The sequence below is a fragment of the Rhopilema esculentum genome, chromosome 21 (genome assembly GCF_057945365.1).
Source record: "Rhopilema esculentum isolate cy_ngs chromosome 21, ASM5794536v1, whole genome shotgun sequence".
NCBI lineage: Eukaryota > Metazoa > Cnidaria > Scyphozoa > Rhizostomeae > Rhizostomatidae > Rhopilema > Rhopilema esculentum.
Window position 1 is genome coordinate 1,713,591 of NC_142835.1, and position 24,567 is coordinate 1,738,157.

General features: G+C 36.6%; 2 protein-coding genes across 6 annotated transcripts in view; both read left to right on the plus strand.

The window, feature by feature from the left end:
* LOC148957559 (C5a anaphylatoxin chemotactic receptor 1-like) lies at positions 1 to 21,829 on the plus strand. 5 transcript variants are annotated; one of them, XM_089114924.1, is made up of 2 exons: positions 1 to 658; positions 12,661 to 21,829. In XM_089114924.1, exon 2 carries the CDS (start codon positions 12,670 to 12,672, stop codon positions 13,969 to 13,971), a length of 1,302 nt encoding a protein of 433 aa, XP_088971050.1. In that variant the 5' UTR covers positions 1 to 658; positions 12,661 to 12,669; the 3' UTR covers positions 13,972 to 21,829. The 5 variants fall into 5 exon arrangements, with proteins under 5 accessions (XP_088971050.1, XP_088971049.1, XP_088971052.1 ...); XM_089114923.1 differs by lacking the exon at positions 1 to 658 and adding an exon at positions 3,758 to 5,403; XM_089114926.1 differs by lacking the exon at positions 1 to 658 and adding an exon at positions 3,760 to 5,589.
* The window catches only part of LOC135684780 (ankyrin repeat domain-containing protein 42), a 12,623-nt gene continuing 9,751 nt past the window's right edge, over positions 21,696 to 24,567 (plus strand). Inside the window, exons 1-6 of the mRNA XM_089114922.1 lie at positions 21,696 to 21,826; positions 22,276 to 22,433; positions 22,908 to 23,015; positions 23,342 to 23,387; positions 23,648 to 23,721; positions 24,058 to 24,135. Of these exons, the coding sequence (XP_088971048.1) occupies positions 21,820 to 21,826; positions 22,276 to 22,433; positions 22,908 to 23,015; positions 23,342 to 23,387; positions 23,648 to 23,721; positions 24,058 to 24,135 (471 nt within the window). The 5' untranslated portion in view covers positions 21,696 to 21,819. The remainder of the gene's footprint in view (positions 21,827 to 22,275; positions 22,434 to 22,907; positions 23,016 to 23,341; positions 23,388 to 23,647; positions 23,722 to 24,057; positions 24,136 to 24,567) is intronic.

Consider the following 24,567-nt stretch of genomic DNA (forward strand, 5'->3'; position numbering starts at 1 on the left):
TGGTCTATTAGGTTTGCGATGATATTGGGACGTGCAGGTTGCAAGGGCAGAGTAAAATCGCTCCAATCCTTAAAACAAGATGAATTTGCGAGCGAATGAAACATGTCTTAATTGCATTTAACCATGTGTGATAATCCAATTAAACGATTTTCCTATCTTTGCTCTTATTAATAAGAAATTCATGAAATAAGAGCTTATTCTTATGAGCGCATCAGCGTAAGCATGACAACACCTGCAGCATTTGTGCGAGATTGTCTTGGGTTTTCGTCTTGTCTCATGCCATATAAATGACAATTATTGCAAGCAGATCATTTATTGCAGGTGGTTGGATGCGAAAACAACGCATCACATGGACGCATCTGGTATCACCAAAAGAAATATCGCAGCACCTCGTCTTTGAACCATGATCAGCAGCCTACAAATACGCTAGTGATGTCAAAGGAGTCATACCTTCACGCAGCAATATCAACCAAACTTATGATTGCTAATTTTTAGCCTTTTGTTATAGAATAGCACCATGTCTAATGAAATGACTATATGTTAGTCTATTCGGAGGCAAACAGAGTTCGGAAAACAGAAAGCCTCAAAGCTCGAAAGATCATCAAGCAATACTGATGAAAATTCACTTGCGGAAGTGATTTTGCACACCCTCTTAAAGGTAAGGAGGTTTGCACTGATTTTACTAATGATCTCTTCATCATCCACATCTTATCTTAATGCAACATTTCAGATTTAAAAGCGAGGTTTTCCTCAAAAGGAAGCAAGTAGCTTAGATAGAAGGGGCAACTTTTCAGTTGATTTACAATATTATGTTTCCAAAACTTCAATACCAACAATTTTGTGAGCTAGAAATGAAAATGTCTGCGCTGTTGCTAAGTTGTTCGTATATTTAAACTATGGACAGAGAAGATGAGAAAACAACCACGACTACTCAATATTTTGACACACATAATCAAAATCTAAAAGGATAGTTTTGTATCTAACTACTGATTCGAGTAAATGTACTCTTGTAAAGCGTAAATGTACGCAATTCTTGTAAAGCCTAGACTCTAAGCTTTGAGGCCCATGCTAATAACTGGATGCAGGAAAGTATTCTCCTTGTTACAAAAATACACTCAAACTCTAAGAACCTTCCTTTGGACAGCAATGAAAAAAGAGTTTTGGCTTGGGTGTGACAACTTAATATCTGTTGTTTAACCTAGCTTTTCTAACGATCTTTGAATCTGTAACCGGCCTGTTGTCTTGGCTCTGCAAAGAAGCCTCTAATAACCAAACTACACGCTGTTTTTTATAAGGAACCACTTTATAAGGAACCTTCATGTAGAAGGCCGAAAAATTTAAAGAACTTATATTACTAAAAACGAAATCCCTAAGGAGCTTTTCCATTTGAAAAATTTTTATAACTGCAAGCACCAAGAACTAAAAAGCAGGTTCCACCCATCCGCAGCCAGTACTCGCATAGATTGTTTGCTATTCGTGTGTCAAGTGCTTCATTGAGTAGTTTCCGCATATGCTGTATCGCCCCTCTCTATTAAGTGTTAAGGCTTATTATAGTACCGAAAATGAAACACCGAAAGTGAGATTTTCGCTATACATAGCCTCCTTTGTGTTTTTGCTACTGAGTTCTAGCCACAAGTAAAGGCAAAATTCAAAATTTTTATATTGTTCCTGTTTTTGTACTATTTTTATGGCACTTGATGTGCAGTGAAAATAAAGGAACTATTAAGGAACTTTTGGTACTACAATTTGATGATTTGAGGCCTACGAATTAGGAACTTTTGGAACTAGGCCTTGAGGTAGGTTCCTTATAAAAAAGCGTGTAAATCGTGTTCTATAAGCCATGCTTAGATTTATCACTCCAATGCATCATAAGGGCTGTGGTCATCTGTGTTTAGAGGTAACAGGTATACAATACTGGGAGAATACTCTAGATCTTATACAACTCTTGACAAACAAAGGTCTTGCACTTACAGAAATCTTGACCTACAGAAGCCTTGGCACACGGCAAAGAATATTTTATTTATGAGTTGTTTCTTTATGTTACTTTGATGAAAAATGGATCCCCATACACCAAAGCTGCACGGTAGAAAAACCGCTGATAATCTAAGGTGGTTTGATGGACTTTTAATCAGATCTGAGACTTCAGATTGTGGAAAAGAAAACAGTATCTTTCTGCTTCCATGAAATTCTTTGCGAAAAATACATTTGAAATGCTTTTTGAGAATATTTGCACAAGTTCTTTAGAAAAATGATTTTAAGATGTTAAAAATCAAATTTCTTTATTTTAGCTTTGCATTGATTGAAAAACCCGAATCAATTTATAAAAAATTCAATAGTTCAGTAAAAACAAAGAAACACATAGGTACTCATTTTTCAAGTGAACGCAACTTTCACACTTTTATAGATGTCTATTGTAAAGCCTGGTTTTCATAAATCGTAATTCATCGTAAAACTTATGAAACCGTATTGTCTTAAGCATCTGATACCATCGGCGATCATCGGGGATGGATTTTTAAATTCAAAATGTTTTGAATTTCGAGCTCGTCGGCAATGATCGCCGATGGATTACGATTTATGAAAACCAGGCTTAAGACAGTATCTGTCTTTTTCGAAATGTTCCCAAGCAAAATGGATCTGGATTCGAAACCGAAAGCAAGTCTGATCTTATCAACGTAGATTGTTACGTAAAGGAGGTTCTTAAACATTAAATGAGTCGGGCTATCCCTTCAAAAACCCCTTTTGCTAACAAGAACGATCAAGTTATAAGAAATCGCTAATGGATACCCCAGCGCAAGAAACCCCAACTCTGCTCTATTCTCCTTTAAAAAGATAGAAGCGAAAGAATATAAACTCCAAAACACGCTTCCTTAAGCATAAGCCAGCTTTTTGTTGAGCACAACAGAGGCGGATACAGAGTGAGTTCCTTGGTGCACAGAACTCAGTCAGTTTTCCAACATACAGCTAAAAATAGTGTTGCCTGAAACAAGTAATATTTAAAATAAAAAATTGAAACCGAAAAATTCTAAGTTTTATCACAGTCTCTTCAAAATCGTAAAATTGCCAGTTTCTTCTCTGTCGTGATTTGGAAACGATTTTCCAGACGCTGTGGAGGACAACAGCAGTCGATCCTGGAACTCGGAAATAAACGTTTTGTGCCTCGGAAGTGAATGAATTGAAACAATAAACTTTTTGTTCGGAACACGGATAGAACTCAGTCAAAACAGCATCTGGAACTCGGAAATGATACCATATTTGTAAGAGACCTGTACAATGACCCGTAGTTGATTGGCTACCTATTGTTTCTGTTCTATTGTGGAACTGAAAAACATTGAATTCGAAATGGCGACTGCAGATATCTTATACTCATGACCATCGCAGCATTCTAGCAGATTATTAAGCGTTTGAGATAAAACCAGGAGATATCATTAATTTTCTGCCAATTTTCAAGGAGTGTTAACTACCTTTGCTTTAAATTGTAGTCTTTGATGGCACGGAAAACCTATGCTCAGATGGAACACCATATTTTGATGAATAGGCTGGTGTCTACGGAGGCAAAACAACAAATTGCGAGCAAAACAAAAGGGAAAACTTTGCTGTGACATCCAAAACAAACAAAGGGTATTGAGAAAGGGAGAGGGTTGAAAATTTTTTCACAGAGGCACTGTTTTTTGTCGGAAAGAAATCTAGAATCTAGATTTAGTGAGTAGATAGTACCTACCAACCCCCCCCCTCCTCCTCCCCTTCAAGGGTACCAAAAAGAATGTTTTCTTATGCACAATGATCAATGCATTATCTAAAAGTCCCTAGCCTTGGCCTAGAACTCAGTCAGGCTTTTTGCTGGATCCGCCCCTGCACAATGCTTGAGCAAATGAATTCTCAAAAGAAACAATATGATTTAACAGCTGTCCATGCAAAAATATCTAAATGGCAACTGAAACTAAGAGGCCTTCAAGATGTTCGGGAGTGATAAAAGTTATCGTCACGTCGAGAAGAATGAATGAAAATGAAAGTTGTATTCGGGATTTTCGGTCAAAGCCAGTTTTATTGCACAATGGTTTGCAGTTTTTTGCTTCACCACCAGAAAGGCACTGCACGCATTTTTTATAAGAAACAGGTTATAAGAAACAGGTTATAAGGAACGGTAGGCTCAATCAACCCTACCCAAGTTAAAAAAGCTAAGAAACTTTTATAATTTGCAGTTATAATTTTCCGAATTGACACTCGAAACAGTCTTGACATTGAACATCACTGTATCTGTCTGAACGTCACTACACTGGAAATGCAGTTTGCATTCCCCATTCCATTCTCAGTAAATTACACATTCAAGAAGCTTCCATTTAAAAATTTGTTTTGACTTCAACTTGACATTGATGAAGCTCAATGAACTTTACTGATTACAGATCCTAAAAGAGTTAGTCATTCTAGGAAAACAAATTTTTTTGATCACTTTGTTCGTTTATCTTTGAATTTGAATGAACTTATTACTTTACCTTGGAAGCACGTTTAAAAAATTCATTACTTTAGAAATTTGAGAAACATGTAAGAAACATTTGACAGCAATATCGCCAGAAAATTTAAGAAACTGCCTACCAGCACCAGACCTTAGTTTCTTATAAAAAAATACGTGTAGTAGAGATCACATTTCCAGAATGTGGATTTTAGCTGTAGCTACCAAAAATTTTTGCCAGGAGAACTGTATTTGCCTGAGACATGGTACGCCTTAGAAGCGGTAGATATCTATATACAGCTGCCTAGCTGCATCAAGGCTGTTCACACTTCTTTTACAAGAACAAGAAACATCAGGCTGAGATTTGCCCAAAAAATTAGAACGACATAAGAAACAAGGCAGGCTGAAATTCAACCAAATTAAAGAAATTAAATAGCATTAAAACAACAGTTATAAAAAAAACCTAATCAATATTGACCTCGTTATATCAAATAAATTCTTTGCAGAAGAAAAAACTGCAGGGATAAGTGCAACATTCCGTACAGAGACATCAATTATTTCACCAAACACATAGTCACAGAAAATCTAGTAGGCACAAAAAATTTGATTTCAAAAATAAGAGACAAATTAAAAAACACGTGAGGCTGAAATTATGCGAAAAAATAAGAAACGCCAGGCCAAGGACGGCGGAGCATATTACGGATTGAAGGGGCCAAAACGTCTTTTGGGGGGGTGTTGGCTAAACGTGCTAAAAACGGAGAGCAAGGTAACATTTTGTATTGTTTTAAGTACATTATGGATATTAGCTAAAGCCCCCCCCCCCCTGCTTGCAAGGTCCCTGCGCCAGGCTGATAATGGAGCCAGGTGTTCTTATAAAAAAGTGTGCATCGAAAACCTTTTCTGAGCTTGTTGTGTCCCGTTGTTTTCAAGCTTGGCCTGGACTGAAAAGACTGCAGGTAATGAGCCTTACGAGCTACGTCGATTTCCGCAGCCTCTTGAGCATATTCTCCGCGATGATTCGATGTTCCCGTAATACCTTGAAGCAGAAAACTTAGTCCTAGAATAAACATACCTGTTGTTTTTGTGGAGGCAAGAATATACCAAATAGTTCTGGCATCGTCGATTAGTGTGGTTTCCGTGTGGTGAGCTATTCTTGGAAGTATTTATTACCTCGTTTCCTAACAGTAGTGTTGTCTTACTGTTCATTGTGTTAAAGGCAAATTGAGGCCTAGTTTTTTATTAAGTGTATTCAATTTTATCCAGGGGTGTAGTGCAACCAAAATAACAAGATAAGCTCTTGCGCAAATGTTGCAAAAAAATACCAGAAGTAGAAATTAGCTGCATTTCAGTAGTAGAAAATGGGGCTCAGCCCCCTCTAAGCGGTTTCGGTAGAGTTTTGTAATGGTAACCAAACTAACAATTATCCCTGACATATAATAATATTTCTATTTCTCTGATATTTGAATCAACACCATAAACCTTACAGAATTGTTTGCGGTTGGATAAGTAAGACCTAAACCAAGACTGCTCTCGCTGCTGAACCCCATAAAGTTCGAGCTTTTTACAGAGAACATCATGGTTGATCTATCAAATGCTTTTTTCAGGTCAATAAATACCAATCCCACGAGCTTACCGAGATCGAGCCCGTTGTACCAGTCATCAGTTCCCAATATAGGGCAAAGCAAGCTTAAAAAAGTAACTAGAGATATTGTCAATCCCAAAGCCCTTGGTTGTTTTAACCTTGGCAAATGCATCCCTAATATCGTTCAGCTCAATTATCTTGAATTGAAGTTAAACTTACCCTTATCTTTGCTAACTTATCATTCACCTGTTAGAAGGGGATTAGCGGCAGGTTGTACTTTATCTGCTAGATCCCTGCCTATAGTGCAAAATAAATTGTTCATTGCATTAGAAATATCCTTTTTGTTCCGAGTTTCTGTACCAGATTCTATGAGACAATCATTGCTACTTGACTTTGTTCCCTTGTTGAGAAGTTCATTAATTGCTTTCCAAGATTCTTTCATATTACCTTTACATGCAGAGATCCTATTGGTATAATGCTGCTTCTTCAACCGAACATCAAGAGCATTGACTTGATTTCTTGGCAAGATCACAATTTGTTTCTCTGAGGAGAATGATTTCTTTGCCCTCCTTGTCAAGGAAAGCAAGAGCTTTTTCCAGCTTATTAAAAGAACCAACTGGTCACTTGGTGGTCTGTACCGAGCAGCAACAAGAAAGGCTTTGCTTTTGGGTGGAGATATCTCCACACAGAGAAGTTCTAGTCGCTCAGCACATCGACCCTGGGTGTCATTTTCATTAAGTCTCTTACATATAGTGAGACACCACCTCCGTAACAGGTCCTGTCAAGACGCTGTTGGTGCTATCCTGAAATTTCAGTCAGCTCTTTTGGAATAGAACCATCGAGCTTAGTTTCATTCAGGGCAAGAATATAAATCCCCTTGTCATTTAAAAGAAAATTAAATCCCCACGTGCAACCAAGCCTGAAATTATCACCTCGATGTTGTTTGCTTTTATTTCATTGGCCAATTAGATTATATCTTGCGCGATTTGCACCTCTGACTTTTCTTCATCACCTCTCCTCGAAGACAGGTCATTGGTGCCAACATGTAAAGCGATGAGATTTGGTTTCTTTTCCATTGTCGGTATGGTGTAACTATGCATATCTGTAATCGTTGCACCGTTAAACGTATATTGGACTTAATGCATATGCTCCATAAGCAACTGGCTTGAATTGTCCATCTTGTTGTTTTTGAGTAAGGATTGCTCCTAGTCCTAATGGTGAAGCGTCTACGATGACTTTTGTGTCTGCATGAGACTGGTAATAAGCCATTGTGCTTGCATTCGTTAGCCTTTCCTTTAACTTTGAGAAACTTGCTTGCTGTTCCTTGTTCCATGCTAATGTAGTTTCCTTTCTGGTGAGTTTCCTCAGAGGCTCTGTAAGTGTGGCATAGTCTTTGATAAAGTGTGAACAAAAGTTGACTAGACCTAGGAAACTTCTTACTTCTGTTGCACTTGTTGGAACTTTGCCATTTTTGACTGCGTCCACTTTGGATTGATCTAGATGAATTCCTTTGTCTGTTAGATAATATCCTGCAAATGTGAGCTTTGTTGTTCCCAATAAACATTTCTTTGGGTTGATCTTTAAGTTTCTGGCATGCAATGAGTAGCGTGTCAAGACGCTCTGCCATTTCACCTCTACGATGACCATATCAGAATGTCATCCGATATTGACCTTGTACCTGGGCAACCTGTGATGCTTTGCTCAATGACCTTCTGAAACTGCTCAAAGGCTTAACTTACACCGTACAGAAGACGTCTTGATTGAAAACAGCCTTCATGTGTTAGAAATATTGTTATGTGCCTTGATTCTTCTGCTAACTCTAGTTGGTGGTACCCTTCTTTGAATCTATCTTTGAAAAGTATTTTTAAGTATTCTGCAGAAACTTTCTATATTGTATGATATGCTAATCTTCTGACTGGACGTTGAACGAGAATGACATTCTCATCAATATGTAGTTTTAATTTGAAGTCTTTGATTTTTACAGATTGATTTATATATATAGGCCTGATGATTCGGACGATTCACTCTGACGATTCGCACGTACACTACCCTCCAGTCTTCCTTTAATAACTTTTGACTAGCTAAATCTGTAGGACTGATTTAATTTTTAAACATTATAAATACCATAGTTTTACTGTTTTTCATATTTTCATAGTTAAATAAAAATTCCAGTTAGAATGAAAGTTTCCGAAAATTAGGCAAAAATGTGCAATTTGTGAAAACAGCCCTCCGGTTTTCCTTTAATAACTTTTCGCAGAAAAAAGGTAAAGATACCATAAAGATACAAAGTTAGTTAAAAGTTAGATCATTTTCAGTAAGCACGATTAATTATGAAGAACAGAATAGTCTTAAATTTCTGCATACTCAATAGCCTTTGTTCGTTGACTACGCTTACTACTCAGCTCACTTGAACGTATCTCAGAGCAACAGATTCACGAAGTCAAAGCTAAATCCAGGGTTAAAAGTAGGAAATAGATATGTATAGCAGCAGAGTCACTAGAGCACATCCTTGTGGTGCCGCTTTCTGTCTCGAAAATACGAGAATACACTCTGCCTCACAGATATATTTCAAACTGATTTTAGCATTGCAAAAATGCACGATGTAAGGTTCTCTATCCAACAAAATGCAAATTTACTATCAATTTAGAAATGCATTTTATATGAACAAAAATAAGACGCTGAAAAGCGAAAAATTGCACAACAGTGTAGCTTAGACTTTTGCGTGTACAAAGCAACAATCTTGGTCGAGTGAAACTCGGATTAAGGCCATATATCTCATGATAGATAAGGGCAAATCGTATAGTGGCCTATTTTTGGTATCCAAGTTTTGATCGACTTTATACACATTTTTTAAAAATTTCCTTTTTTCAACCGAAGTACCTAAAATCACTCGTCAGTATCTCCAAGACCAAACCCATCAGCAATGCTGAATCAATAGATAACTGAACAACTTTGAATGCTAGCTCACCTGTATGTTTGTTTGCTTTACAACGTTTCTAAATTCCTTTCTTTGCTATCTCCATAGTCTTAAGTGTGTTTAAATTTCCACCTAGCAAGCACTTAACTCCTTTAGATAAAAATATTTTTGGTAAACAACTATTTATTTATAAGAAAACACATTCCTTGCTATTAACAAAATTGTATACCAACCGTATCAAACAAGGGCAAAATCATTGCCAAATAGACACTTCCAAATAGACATTTCGTAATAAAATCTCCATAATGAATGTTATAAACACAATTAAAGGGCATGTGTCGTTAACATGATTGGCTAATGCAATACAATTATCTCTTTTGTTTAGTATAAAGCATGGAATCGAAGGTGAATTTTTACGGCAGTAAAAATTAATTAAGAAGAAATGAAAAGTCACGAAACAATGGATTTCCACTCCAAACGCTTTTGTTTTATTAGCCAACTGCTAATGCGACATATGCTCTTTAATTGTTGATATGCATAGTACTGAAATCGAGTTTCAAGGATGCACTGACATAAACCAATCACTGAAGTTTTTTATTCACAAAAAGAAGTAGACTTTCAATGTTTTCTTCCATGCCTTTCTCTATGAAATCATTTGTGGAATAATCTTCTTGCATTTGTTGCCGAGTAGCAGCAGATAGGTTTTTGAAAGGAATGAACCCGAGCTAGAATGGTTGCAGTAGTATGTTATGTTCTGGATTGGATCATTGCCTGCATATGATTATGTAGTTTGATAGCACATACTGACAATCTAGCAAGGAAAGCAAATATCTATTTCCTCCTATTTAGCTTTGACAAAGTTGAAAAATTTTTAAAAAGTGTTTGGATTGATGTGTTTGTACAGCTTCTTGTTTAAAAAGGCAATTACCTTCAACAATCATGAAACCAGCCGTCAAATTCTAACTAAAGATGAAAAGTGACTTCCCCATTCAAAGAAAGCTGTTGATTCATTGTGACCTGTATGAAATGAATTTGCGTTGGTAAAAAAGACCCTTAAACGATAGTTTTTCAAAAAGGATCTAGTTTTCACCGTTGTTATGTCAATTAAAACAAACAACGTAAAACAGAATAAATCTACTGTCCCTCTCACTGCATGAAAAGGAAGAAAGCGAGCGAAGTCCTAAATCAGTGTCACTTTTTAACTTTCAAGAAAATACCTACTCAGTATGCAAACAAATTCCTTACAAAGCTCTGTCAATAAGGGATGACAAAAAAACTCCAATCTATGAGATTTGAATCATTTTTGCAGATTACAATTCGTCGATTATCCAAAAACTAGTATCAGAATAATTAGAATATCTTAACTGCAATGGGGAACAAACTCTAGAAAATCTATTAAAAATACGTTGCCACTGAAAAGAAGCTCTTAAGCATTTTTGGAATAAATGACGTTTGGATTGTTGGGCGAAAACCACGAGGTTTATTGATATTCGGTAGGTGTTTTATACTTTTTGTAAAGTCGTTTCAAACGCAGTCATGCAGAATGTCCTGAGCCCCCTATCCTTGACAAAGAATTCACCGTACCGTCGGTTTTCTTTGATAATTTAAATCCAGTGTAGAGGGCTAAGCAAGGTAACTGAATCTGGGAATATTCAATTGGAATCAATAGTGCTTTCAAAATGATCAAAATGCAGTAGGTCATTTATAAAGAGGCCCAGCCCGAGTCGTTTAGTGAACTAGGTATTCATCACCATTTTACATTTCTACTAAACGTTTCTGCAGGTTTCTTGCAATTTTACAGCTATCAAGGATTTAGTGCCTGTTTACATGGAGGCGAGTTTCCCGGCTAACTGGCTATAACCTACTTCTTTTGATTAACACATGGCTTCGAAACAAATTCTTCAAAATAAGCGTCTTATTTCCATGTGGTAATGAGCACAACCTTTGATAAATCGCACTACTTAAATAAGATACCGCACAGTAGACTGAGCTATAATCTGCTAAAGATGGAGAATGTCCAATGTTGATAAACGCGTTTTTTAAAGGGATCATTCAGGATGAGTTGTTGCTGAATAATGCTATTTTTCCCAATGAATATTTGCGTGCTTCTGCATCGTCAACACAGTCGTATTTTGTTTACTCAGCTTAGGTCTCACAAACATTGTAAGTATTTAGCCAAAAACCAGTAAGCTGTGCCAATCTAATAGTGGTGTGGTGACGTTGCTAGAGGAGATCAGTCACGTCTTTGCTGGAGATATGTCTCGTGATGACATACAGCACAATGAATGAACGACGGTCTACTCCGAAAGAAAAGCCGATTCTGTAATTGGCCAAAAGCAGACTTAGAATTGTATAAAATAGGACTGTTGAAGACTTTGAGAGTTGGTTGGTGAGTTGCTCTTTATTGGACTAAGTGAATTGGCAAAAATTGCCGGGTTTCAATAGATCAATAGATGACCCAAAAACCTGACCTGTGTCAGAAGGCAAACATTTGTTTATTCTCATTATACTTATAACATAACAATAAATCGAATTACTAGATAGTCTGGTATAGCAAGGGTTCAACAGTATTGGCAGATATTTAATAGAAAATCGATGTTGCCTTACACGGAAGCATTTTAATTCAATTAAAGATTCGAATTTCTTATCAACCAGGATGTGAGCTTTTGCATCTGCCAATTTCCTTGTAAAAATGCTCGAGGGTTCAAGCAGCTTAGAAGCCTTTAGGAATCGAAATATTTGAAGATAAAGCTCATCCTATTTTTGATCTAGAATGAAAAGTCTTGAGAACATGATAAAGTCAAGCCTAGTTAGACAAATCTTTCTAGGCCCCTCCTCTCGTAAGAATCCTTTAAATATCCTTGTAATGGCAAATATTCTTATCAAGAGTAAAGATTGAAAATTTCAAGGTCTAAATTCAAATCCAAACGAATTGATTCCAGGAAAATTTCTTGAGCCCTCATAATACCTGACTTGATATTGAACAACACTTGATATTGAACACAAATGTCGGATAAGACAGCACGGATGACAAGAGAGATCGCTTATGAACTTAGCCATACTTAATCACAGACTTGTCCAAGTAGCCTTTTTTAGGCCGCTCAAGAAGGGCATTTGCTTCATAATATTTTCAGTTACTGGTTGTAATTATGACGCAACGTATAACAAAAAATTGAATGAATTTGAAACATGATATTCTTCAAGTAATTGCAAAACATGTTCAAATACTTGCAAAGCAGTGAAGCCATGGAGAGCCGCAATGTCAGTTAACGATTTTCAACTTCGGTATGTGACGCAAGCACATCAAGTGACGTGGCGTTTGTAAACGTTTTAAATTTGGAGTGTCTTTTAGCTTACTTTAAATGCATAGCTAAGGTATCAATGAGTCATAATTCTAAGATCCGAGCAATGTAGCGGTTTGCAACTTCTTTTGTTAATGCTCTAAGGTACATTTTACTGTAAACATCTGGAGATCACGAAAAAACTTGATATATAGGTTGATGTGATTTGATGTGCACGTTACATCACTTTTCTCTATGTTGATGTGCATTCTCTGTTGAGAAAAATGTCTACATGGAAATTTTACCCTGGTGTCTTCAATGTTGTCGTCAAAGTAGCCTTTGCTTTCGATCTAGCCAAACCTTCTTTTGTAAATTGAAGCAATATAAAACATTAAGTTCTACTATTAACAAATGTTATCTTTATGCATTGCAGATCCTCAAAATGGAAGGAAATTTCAACTCAACGGTAACAGTTACACAAAGAAGTATCACTGCTTCTCCAAATAACACTCATAGTCCTTCTACGCTAACTATTACAAACTTCACTGTCTGCAATAATTGCACAGGTCGACCCAAGAACATCATGATTGCTGCCCAAGAAGGCTACGATTACTTCAATATCATCCTACTGCTAATGCTTGCGTTGATTTTTGTAATCGGTACAGTTGGGAATTCGGTCGTTTGCTATGTCTTCGGCTTCAAACAACGCAAAAGAAGATCTGTTCCTGAAACGTTGTTTCTTTATTTAGGAGCAATTGACCTTACTTCCTCCATAATCAACCCATGCCTATATGTGTACTGGACAGTGACAAAGTATTCAAGATGGGACTTTGGCATTGTAGGCTGCAAGCTTCTGGCACCTTTGGCACCAGTATCAGTCACTCTCTCAGCTCTGATTATACTCATTATTGCAATAGATAGATACACAATTATATGTGGTCAATTCGGTCGCAGCTACAGTCGAAATAGAATCCACTGCGCAGTACTATTTGCCGCCGTCTTTTCGATTTGCATATTCCTACCCTATATCATCCTATTGGAAGTTAGCAGCACGTGCAGTGTGCAAAAAACTGGTGCGCCTGAATATGCCTATTCCATGATATCTGCACTGCTTTTTCAGGACGTGAGTTTCATTGCAGTCTTGGCATTCACAAACTTAAGGACATTTAGTCGCTTACGTCGTCGGAGCAGCCTTGCCATGGAGCGCACTGTTGAATCGAGGCGACTTCGATCACACAAACGAGTTGCAAGGATACTCTTGGCTATGAGCCTGGTGTTTTGTTTGCTTGTGCTACCACGTGATTTGGTGCAGCTTACTTACATTATATCATGGTTGGATCCTCCAGGAGTAAGCTACACACAAGCACTGCTCCGCATCAATGCCTTTCTAAAAGTCTTGCAAACGTCCAACAGTTGTGTCAACGTGTTCATTTACTCCAAAATGCATACAAAATTTCGAGTACACCTATTCCGGCTATATTACAAGGCGTTTGGTCGGAGAGGTCTTTTTGCAGAAAAATTTGGCGTGAATGTGGTCAATGAAGAAATGACACCGATGACTCGAAGAAGAATCCTAAAGTTCGATGAAGGAATCGGGACACCTTCGGACACGCCGGTATTACAGAGAAAGAATGTCAAGCGAGAGAAGATTCAGGACAGGGAAGGAGCCAATCCACTTCTAGTAAACCACATAATATCAAACAAGGCTCAATTTCAAAGTGACGTGCAGACCTGTTCATTGTAAGACTTTATAGACCAGGACAGCCTCTCTTTCATCCTGTTTAAAAGCGAGTCCAGCCTCAAAGCCATAAACTTATTTTAAACATATTTTGAAGAAATTTAAGAAATAGAAAATAACAATTTACCATGCTGGGCATCGTCTATCTTTATCATATCTATAATTCTAGGGGCTCTGACAATTGCTCAGTCACTTTTTATTGAGGACCGTGGTAGGATACATAAGATTATAAGATGCTTGCTATACCTTCGTAAATAAAGTGAGGAAGATAAGATGAAGGGTCTCTTGTTAAGTCACCCTCACTAGGAAATCCATTGAAACCTTGATTGGAAGCGTCTGCGTCTATGCATCATATTGCTAATTCTGTTGTTGACAATTGTTTTATTTAACATCGTTGTATCAAAGGTTCTTGTACTTGCTAAATGCAATACCTCAAAGGTCATCCGCAAGATTCATATCACAGAATGTGTGACTTCATAAGACATACTTATCAGATTTGCTAACGAAGCATGTCTTATTCTCTAAAGAAGTTTTTGTACATCATTCATTCAGACTCAATCGCCCGACCTTGTCGCAGAAATCGATACAATTAGAAAATTTCTTTATCATATTAATTAAAAGAAGCGGTATGCTATTATGAATTATGAGATTATGTGAGATTATATTATTAAATATTTCTTTAGTCAATTCATGCTAGAGTTGTTCGTAATCGCGTTTGTTAATATTTATTCATAACAAAGATTAGAATGACTACTGTAGGTACTCATGATCTTTTTCGTGACTCTTAGACCTTTGATTTGTGCGTTAACATTGTAGCAAGAAATAATTCCCTTGAAAGACTTACGTCAAACGTATTGCTTATCACAATGGGGTTTCAGTCGATTTTGGGTCACATGTTTTCAAGCACTAGAAACAAACTTCAGTTTCACATCTTTTGTCAGATATAATTGGGTACAGCTGGTACACAACATTTTTAGAAAAACATTACGTCATAGGTAATGCTTTGAGTACAAACATGGTTTGATTACAGATTGCACGTCAACAGAAACCACGATATTACAAGAACCATTTGGCAGTTGAATACCTCTTCAAGGATTTCTGGAAACTCCTTTTTATCGGTTAAAGGTATAATATAATAAGAGATTAGAGGTTTGCAGAAAAACGTCACCCTGACTCATGCCACGTGAAGTCAACTTATATGCTTGTTATTTTCAACATTAGACCTCAACTTTGTGTGAGTAAGTTTTCCACGTCACTATGTCAGTAGAACCAAACAAAGAGAGATTAAATACTGATGTTTACTTCGTCGATTGTCTCTTTCATGAACTATTCTCTGTCAAATTGTTAAATGGGCTTCTTTATAAACAGTTTCAAGCCCTTTCTTGCTTCCTGAGTAGCCCTCCTATCTATTTGAAGGAAATAAAAACTTTAAAATTATTTCTTGAAAAGTCTCACTATTTTAAAAAAAACAATTGCCACTTGATCTGAAAAGATGCATAATTCACTCGTTAATCATTTTTTGCCACGTTAATCAAAGTTAAATTAAATTGTGTTTTGTCCTAATTCACTTTGGTAAAGGCACTTTTTATTACCTGGTTGGAACGCTTGGTTTATTGGACATTCATTTTTCTTTTTTGATGTAAGTCTAGCCTTCACACTGTAACAAAAGTTTCTCATTTGTTCATATACAAACGGGGCAATTTTTGGCTTTAGTTGGCAAAGCAGCCAAGCCTTCAAAGTTTTTTTAAGAGCATTTCAGCTTTAAAAACTTTAAAAATTATTCTACTGGACAGTATTTAACTTTATGTATTGAGTTAGATCATGAACGATACATTTCTATTATTTTCAGAATACGGGACGTAGGCAATAGAATCATTGCAAAGTAATCTGCACTGGTGGCCAGCGTGATCATGATGATCAGCCAAATAACAAGTACGGTGACAAGAAAGACATCGTGATAGGAGTATTTCAAGTTCTATTGACGTGAATCCTTTTGATAAAATCCAGAATACTAACATTCTAGCTAAGACATGTAGTTTAGACAAAAATTTCAGCGAAATTACAGTAATTTGACATTCCGATTGAGACAGTCAATGTATTTTAGACAAAATTCATGAAAACTGTGTCTGAAGTTTATTTTTATAAACAGATCATAAGAGCAGTTTAAGGCAGTTCCTGCTTTGCATATATGGCGTCACCTCTGGATGTAATCTGGGAAATTAGTGGTTATCGGGTTGAACTTAGACACTAAAAAAAGACAAAATAACCAAATTGAACGTAACACAACTTTTTTTACAACAAAAATAATTGTCAACATCATATATAATATCAACTAACGAACACAAAATTTGCAAGCAAATGTTTATTTACCATACTGTATGTTTTTACTTAACAAAGTCTTTAATTGAATCTTTAATTGACTGTTTTCTTTTGTTGTTTACACGAATAGCTGGGCTGTAAAGAAGCTCGAAGCTGTAAAAAGCTAACTAGATTGTCAAGTGTCAAAATGTTTGAAATAAATATTTGAACAAATATTCATTTTTCTCAGTTTTTTGCTCGCTGGCCTAACTTTTTGTACTGTCTGCTAATTGTAAATAAAACAAACCAAATTGACTATTTTGCGTAAAAAATAATTTCCGATAATTAGTGTGTCCACTAATTAAGTGTCCGCTTTTTAAAAAGTCTTTCATGAGACTTTAACCAGAAAAAAATCGAGCAAAAAAGTTTTTCCGCTAATCAGAGGTGTCCGCCTTTTAGAGTGTCCGTTAATTGGAGAGAATACTGTAGATAATTGCATATCCCCCGGTAAATCCGTTCCTTATCTTTAAGATATAGCTCCAAGTGACAGTGCTACTATCACTGTCAATCATCCAAAATAAAGGCATTAGTTAATGATTTTATTGCTTTCCGGCTTATGCTCTAGCTTTAGCTTTATACACATTCAAGTTGTCTTTTCTCTATCAGCTTGACGACAATTTAGGAAATCAAAAATATAAGACCCACTTTTAAAGGTATTAGAATCTACGTAGAAACAGAATTCTTTTCCTCCTTCTAAAACTGATTGTCTAAACGTAGGAATGGCTCTGGTATAGGTAAAATAATATGAACGTGACTTCAGGAAAACAATAACTTTACATTTTCTTGGACCAAAAAGGGCTTGACTTCTTTCAATGCGATACTCCTGACAAATAGTCAATATTTTGTGGAAACATCAAAGCTTATTCTAGCTGTAAAAGTCGCAATATTAGGGTTTGGAATTGAAAACACCTTGCATTTGACAGTAGCAGATACTAACTCAATCAACACAGCGGTCCAGTAGCAAATCCTTTTCTTTTCCGTAACTTAATATAATGTTATGAGCCACTAACATGACGTCCACATGTACATACTTTGATAACTTTAGATCTTATCGCAGGATTGAAGAGATAGAAAATAATTGGTTTGACCAAAGAGTTTGCAGCATAAAGAGTCAACACCCAGCAAAATACGTGATCAAAGGCATGCTCTTTGTATTCAAGAAGGACCATTATGCTTCTGATAAATATAGGAAAAAGCAGACAAGGTAAGAAATTATAATCAAGCCACCAACAAATAGAAGATTTTTGTCCTTTTTGCTAATTCTGTGATTCCCGAATCGTTCAGCTTCTGCTTCGATTTGGCGGCGAATGCTTCGCGAACGTAATTGTATCTTTGTGTAACAAAATGTGATGACAGGTGAAGTAAAGGATAGACATAATACAGTTGATGTCGATGAATAAGTATTGCCTTTAATGAAGGAAATTAAACAGGTAGATCCTATTGGAAGGGACCATGTCCAAATATTATGATGGCCAGTATGTATGAAGTTTTCCGCAAGCTTGTACAAAGGGATGGAAAACCTTTATGTATCTCTCCAGAGCAGTAGTTGTAATGGACAGTAGAGAGACTAATCCGAGCATCAACATGTAATATGGCTCTGTTCGTTCATTTGATTTTAAAATTGAAATGGTTACCGACCATGACGATGTAAGCGACCCTGCAAGTGTAAGTGCTTATTGTTTGCGAGAAGACGTTAGTTTGTACTGTTGCATAAACATTACACATGAGCACCATATCCAGATTGTCGTGTCTAAGCTTTATACACAACTGACTTCTGCTTAGAGAGGAACGGTCCTTAAGGATATCTTCCTTTATCTGGATCTCTAAGTGTTAATCAAACTTTTCTAAGGTACCGCAAAATGTTCTTTTTGAAACAATTTCAGCAATCATGAAGATGTAGTTGATTCTCCAAAATTAAATACCAGTGAGTCAAACGGTGAATACCGCAAATTTTGATAAACATGGCAAACGTTCAAGTGTGCAAAAATATCTCCAGCCTGCCCGATGAAACAATAACGTTGATATGTGGTTAGACATTTATAAAACTCTTTTATGTTGTGTATGGTATTTGCTGATTCGGCTACAGTGACGATCTTTCTTTTTGCAATAACATAGAATGTTTGCCTCGTATAAACAAAAGGGGATTATGTCCCGAAGAATTTTCAATGCATCTTTAGGAATTGCAAAAGGCACTTATAAAAAAATAATTATTTGGGGAAATTTAAATAAAAAAGGAAAGATGATAACAGAAAACTTTTATTTTTACTGAAATATTGTTTGTAGTGATATAAGTGATAGGATTATTAATCTTTGGAGTGATTTTGAGCATTTTCAACATCAGTTCAACATGATTTGAATTGGTGCCCAACGTGGGATTACGCGATTTTTGAAATGACTAGCATAAAGAAGACTCAACCGGCATTCATACCTTCATTTATGTTTTGCAAAAGCACTTTATTTGATGCGTTTAGACTGAAAATTTTGGTTTATTAATTCCCTTCAGCGTCATTTCTGCGAATGATCGATGAAAGATTATGCAAGGAGAACAATCGCCTGGTAGAATCAACAACATTCAAGAGGACATTTGTTTTTGTAATTTTCTTGAAAAATCTGATGGTAATAGCGGTAATGGCGGTAGTCTGGGTCCGCCACTGCAGCGTAAGCAGCGGCGTAACTACCTTTTTGCTTTGGAAGGGATTTCAGAGTCTTGCCGACATTTTGGGAATTACCCGACGAAGATCCTTTAAGCATGAATTCGAGGTATTCGGATAGATACTTGATAGAAATGCTCCGGAAATTGGGAGCAAATTTTGGGTGAGACAAATCAAAGCTTAAAGAGCCCGCTGCAGTGTCATATGGTTGCAAATTAGCCCTAAAAAGCGTCAATAAAATTTTTGATGGACGAAATATCAATGCAGCCCTGAATCATTAATTAATCAATCAAGCAAAAGCTTGCTCAACATTTAAAGATTTGAATGTGAAGTCACTTTAAAACAGGGGTGGCGCTAGAGACAAACCTTCAAGGTGCCGGCGTTTATATTCTCCGTAACTGCCGACGCTGGATGTATCAAATTGCCGACAAAAAAAATGCGATGTGCCCCATATAGCAGGCAGGGCCGTCGCGAGGCAAGCCTCGTTGGGTGGAATGATTAAATTTACCTGATCAAAAAATTATTGCCTGAAACTTTTTAGCTGTTGTCACAAACCTCTGCAATAAATTTTGTCAATCTAACTCTGTATGATAATAACCGACTTTTCTAATAGTCTTGTCAAATCTTTATATCTGGACGGGCAATATATATAGTTACTACCTGAGGCGGCACCATGGTTGCCGCCGAAGGGGCAGGAAATTTTCGAATTGTGATGCTTCTAGTTCCCTGGAAAATGCACTCTTTTAAGCAGATTTCACTAAAGCAATCCTCCTAATCCTATTGAAAATTATTGTCTTTTTGCAAAACTTTTTTACAGCAGATAAAAACAACAATTTCGCCGTGGTCTTGAAAAATACCAGGTTGTCAGTTACTTTTAAATTTAGATCCCTCTCTCCATCTTAGCATGCCTTATGAATGTTAAGAAAAATCTGGAGCTCATAGTGAATTGCAGTTGACGCTTCTACTGAGAAACTTTAGGAGAAATGGACACGAGGCACAATTTTACCTAAGATTGCTTGATCCTTTATTGATTTTATGACAGGAAGGTCTCTGAAATACCTAAAGCGTTTCTTCCACCGAGCGGATTTTACCTGAAATTTCCTATTGAGATACTATTGGGGTGGGTGTGACAACCCCCCAGTCGCGACGCCCCTGAGCAGCACCTCCAATGAAGGGGCACCGATATAGAGCATTTTTCCAAGAGCAAGCAAGCATATAGAGCAAGCAATAGAGCATTTTTCCAAAATCGTTTGTTGTGGGTGCAAAATTCTCCCTTGCCCCCTCCCCGCCCCCACTTTCCAACCTGTGTCGGAGTCCACGAGATTTTCTCGGCAATTTGTGCCTTGTAAGAAACTTAATGCGCAAATTTTGCCTATTGTTGAATATTTCTTTCTATCTATGTTGGAAGAAGTTAATCGATGGTTTTCTCTAAACCATTTGTTTGTCGCAAGCTATGCGGTGAACAATGCTATTGAAAAATAATTGATGAAAAACGACAAGAAGTGCTTTTTGAAAAATTTATTACGCAAAATATGCTCATGATCGAAATGCTTTCATTGGCAATAATAATGTCTTGAAACGAAAAGAGAATCCCTTAAGAAGAGAATTCATTAATAACTTTATTTGTGACAGCGTGATTTTGCTGTTGTTAGGGTAAATTTTCTTGAAACAGTCCAAAACATGATCCAAATCAAGCATCTCTGCACGTTTCGCGTGAATTGGCATTCGCATGAGCAGCAACAGGGATTTCAACCGAGAGGAGCACGATGGTATTGTGAGTCATGTGAAGGAGCACCATGAAATAAGTCACAGCTTTCACGGAAGCGACAGGATATAATGCCACTATGATAGTAAAATTGCCGAAGAAAAGCCATTGAGAAAACCATAAACCAGCCAGTGCAGTTTTCTCCTCGATTATTTATGTCATTGAAACAACATGTAAACCGGGTGACATCCATCAAGTGCCGACGGTATTGAGAAAGCAAAAATTGATTGGCTGCCGACGGGGGGGCTAACAAAAATCTAGGGGGGGCTAAAGCCCCCCCTTGCCCCCCCATGCCGCCACTCCTGCTTTAAAAAGGGCGCTTATACCCAGTACCGAAAATCATCGTACTGAAAGTCATCGTGTAGTAACAATATTCTTCCAGCTTTCCATTTATCAGTCTATTTTCGTAAATCTGTGAAAATGTCTTGTGTTCCTCATCTACATTGAAAAAGCCCTTAGCATGTGCCCACATTTGCTTTTAAATTCCTTGATTGCCGGCTTTATTCGCCATTTTTCAAATTAAGCTTGGTTCACCGTTCTGCATAGACTAATGACAAACTGCTTATATATTATGAAGCAAAGAATGGTTTCTAAAGGGGGCTAAGCCCTGTACCCCCTCTAAGCTCCAGTTCTACACCCTGGTTCCCCTAGCAGCTGCAGAACATTATAAAGCACATATATTAGAAGTTTCTTACCCTCATATGAGCTTTCCTGTCTAATAAAGGTTTTCCTTTTTATTGCGTTTTGTCACTACTGTGGTTTAATTCTTGCTGATTTATCATTTCCTTTAAATAAAAAAAGATTATAATTTGGAAGATATGCTGAAAGGAGCAGACAACTAAGAAAGATTTTAAAAGCACATTTTTATGATAAGTATTCTTTGTATTGTTTGAGTAAGACTCAAAAAATACACAACATAGAGAAACTAAAACTTTATTTTTCCGTATCAGCGTCTAGCGTAACTGGGCAGGAAATAACCTCGTGATCAGAATGGTTTCTAAGATACAACAAAAATGGTAAACTATGAAATGGCCTGAAGGTGACACGAAGAAATTAACATAAGAGTCATCACTGCTAAAAATGCCTTGTATGTCCTTAATTTTCCGTATTTTGATATTTTATTTACACTTAGTACCAGGTACTTAATATATCCTATGGCGTAACGATTATTTAGAAATAAGTTGCTAAAAATCAACTGTAATCTCGCCAATTGCGATTAGGCCAGAACAGAAGTTGTGTTTACACCTGAAGTTGTCATTAAGATATCTCTGAGATCTTGGGTGTGCAAGGAAATTTTACGATTTTTTCTCAAGCATTATTTCTGTATTACACATCTTCTTAAATTTGTTCTGCAAATCAACGAATAGATAGATTATATTCTTTCTGTAATTGGTTTGCTCTTTGCTATACCGCAACTATCAAAGTTCCCAATTGTGATATAACCTAGATTTCATTGGAAAGGTATCACATAGGCACGGATAAATTCTGACTGGATCAAAAGTGTTGATTACTCCTTTGTTTTCTTCAAAATTTAAGCTAAAAAAGTCCAGTACAGCAGTGTACATGAAGCTGTAAAACATGGAGACACTGTCCAGATGCAGGAAATGTTTCAAGACGGTGCAAGCCTAAATGAGTGTGACCCAAAGTTCAAATTCACACCCTTGCACTGGGCTTCTCATCATGGTTCTCTAGAGGTATGGCTTTTTTATTGGATTGCTTATTTACAGCCAGATTTAGCACCAACATAATAGGTCCTGAAACAAGAGGTTCTTTATCAAGCTTGAGCTCCTTCACACTCCTTTTATTGCCCTCCTTAAAAACTGAAGGCAGTGTTCACATAATACACACATTATAAAGCTGCCTTATTCACATGTGTTTAAGATTTTCCATATTTTTATATTTGCTTAGCTTCAAAGTCAAAATCATCTAGGAACTTGATCAAGTGCCCAGTTGAAGTTAGAGGGTTGATCAACCAAGTATCTGAGTTTTGAACATTCTACTGTCTGCATTACAAGTGTTTTTGTAATTTAAAGGTTCTCTTGAGTATGGATAATTCTGGATACATTTTTTTTCCTACCTTGTTTTTTGCACTTATAAATAAAAACTTGTCAGTGGTTTTTGCTAATTTGGATATATTGCTACATTGCTGTCACTTTGTCCTATTCCAGTGCCTACATTGGCTGTTATGGCATGGTGCAGATTACTCTGAAGTAACTCCAGAGCAATGGACTGCAGCACATATAGCTGCAATAAGAGGGCAGGATGCTTGCCTTCAGGTAACATATAAGATGCATTATTGTTTCTCAAAATTGTGGATGCCATAGATGATTCTTGACTTTCTGAAGAAGCTTCTAGAAAAGCTGTTAAATAACACTATTAAAGTAATAAGATAACCATTGTGTTAGATAATGATAAAAGGAAACACAGCATAAATGTGCATGCTATTTTTTTATGAGTTAATGATTTTTAAGAAAAGCTCCTGGTATGATTTGATTAATTAATGGTAGTCATACTACACTGTTTGTTTATTTAGTTATGAACTAAGTGATAAAAATGTTATATTTTTTGAAAATTTCTTCAAAAGTACCAGCTGTTCTTCTAGGCCCTAGCAGCAAGTGGTGCAGATATGCATGCAAAGGATGCTAGAGGTAACATTATGTTCAAACTATTTGTTGTTACAAATCTTTTTAATGCTATTAGCCTAATTTCTGGAAAGTGTTGAGCGGTATTATGCAAATATTTATAGTCATTTTGAAATGTAAAAGAAGGGCTTTGCTTTTGACTCAACCAGCTTTTTGTCCAGTTGATTTGAATTAATGAGCAGCATCAATTATCTCAAAAATTTATAAGAGCATTAATTTTCTGTTTGCAGGTGTATTTTTATTATTGACTTCTGTTATGATTGTAGGAAGGACACCTGCTCATTTAGCAGCAGCTCATGGGAATTCTTACACCTTACAATCAATTCTAAGAAAAGGAGTCGTATGTAGAATTTATTGTTTCTGTATATAACAGGTTAGAAAATCTTTGCTGCCAGCTATGTCTCAAATTGATATTTCATGTTTGCTACACCTCATTGCATCCAAACCCTCCCAGCCTGAAGTCCCCTGCACCCCAAAAAATGCCCTTGAATTAGCTTGCCTTTGTTAAGTATTGCTAGTGCACCCAAAACAGAAACCCGTTGTAATTCTATTTTCTGTGTACTTCTTGTATCCCTAAAATGCCAGAAATATCCTAGTACTTTCTTGATTATCAGTGGCTCAGTTCCTAATTTCTTTTATTCTGATTTTTTTTCATCCAATATTCCCTTTTATGAAGGACATAACTGCACTTGATAACATTGGTTGGTCTGCCCTTCATGCAGCAGCATTCCATGGCAGACTTGGCTGTTTGCAGGTAAGGTTGTTAAAGAAATAGAATTCAGATTTTCCCAGCTGCCTTTCTCTAACATCACTCAAAATTTTGTTCATAGCACTTGAAAAATCATCTAATGTAATCCAGGCATGTTACAACAAAGTAATTTTCCTTTAATTATTGATTATCTTTTCTACTTGCAAAGGACTTATTTTTACTGTTTTACCACATTTCTAGTCACCCATTTATCAAAACATTTTATTTTAAGGTGGAAAAATTTGTTAGTTAATAGGTGCAGAATTGGTGCATAATAGGTGCAAAAAGTTTTTAGAAACTGTAATGTGCTAATTTACTTTACATATTGATACAATCTGCAATCTTACCTAAATAGTCAATTGCACAGACTAGACCCAAGTACAAATTCTATCAGTCATTTCCCATTCAATGGACTAAATCCTGTGAAAAGGGTCCAGA

Excerpts from the sequence above, each read along its gene's own strand:
- LOC148957559 (XM_089114923.1), top strand. The coding sequence starts at position 5,302 with ATGGAGCCAGGTGTTCTTATAAAAAAGTGTGCATCGAAAACCTTTTCT. Across the intron at positions 5,404-12,660 it reads CTGGACTGAAAAGACTGCAG|ATCCTCAAAATGGAAGGAAA; the intron begins GTAATGAGCCTT and ends TATGCATTGCAG.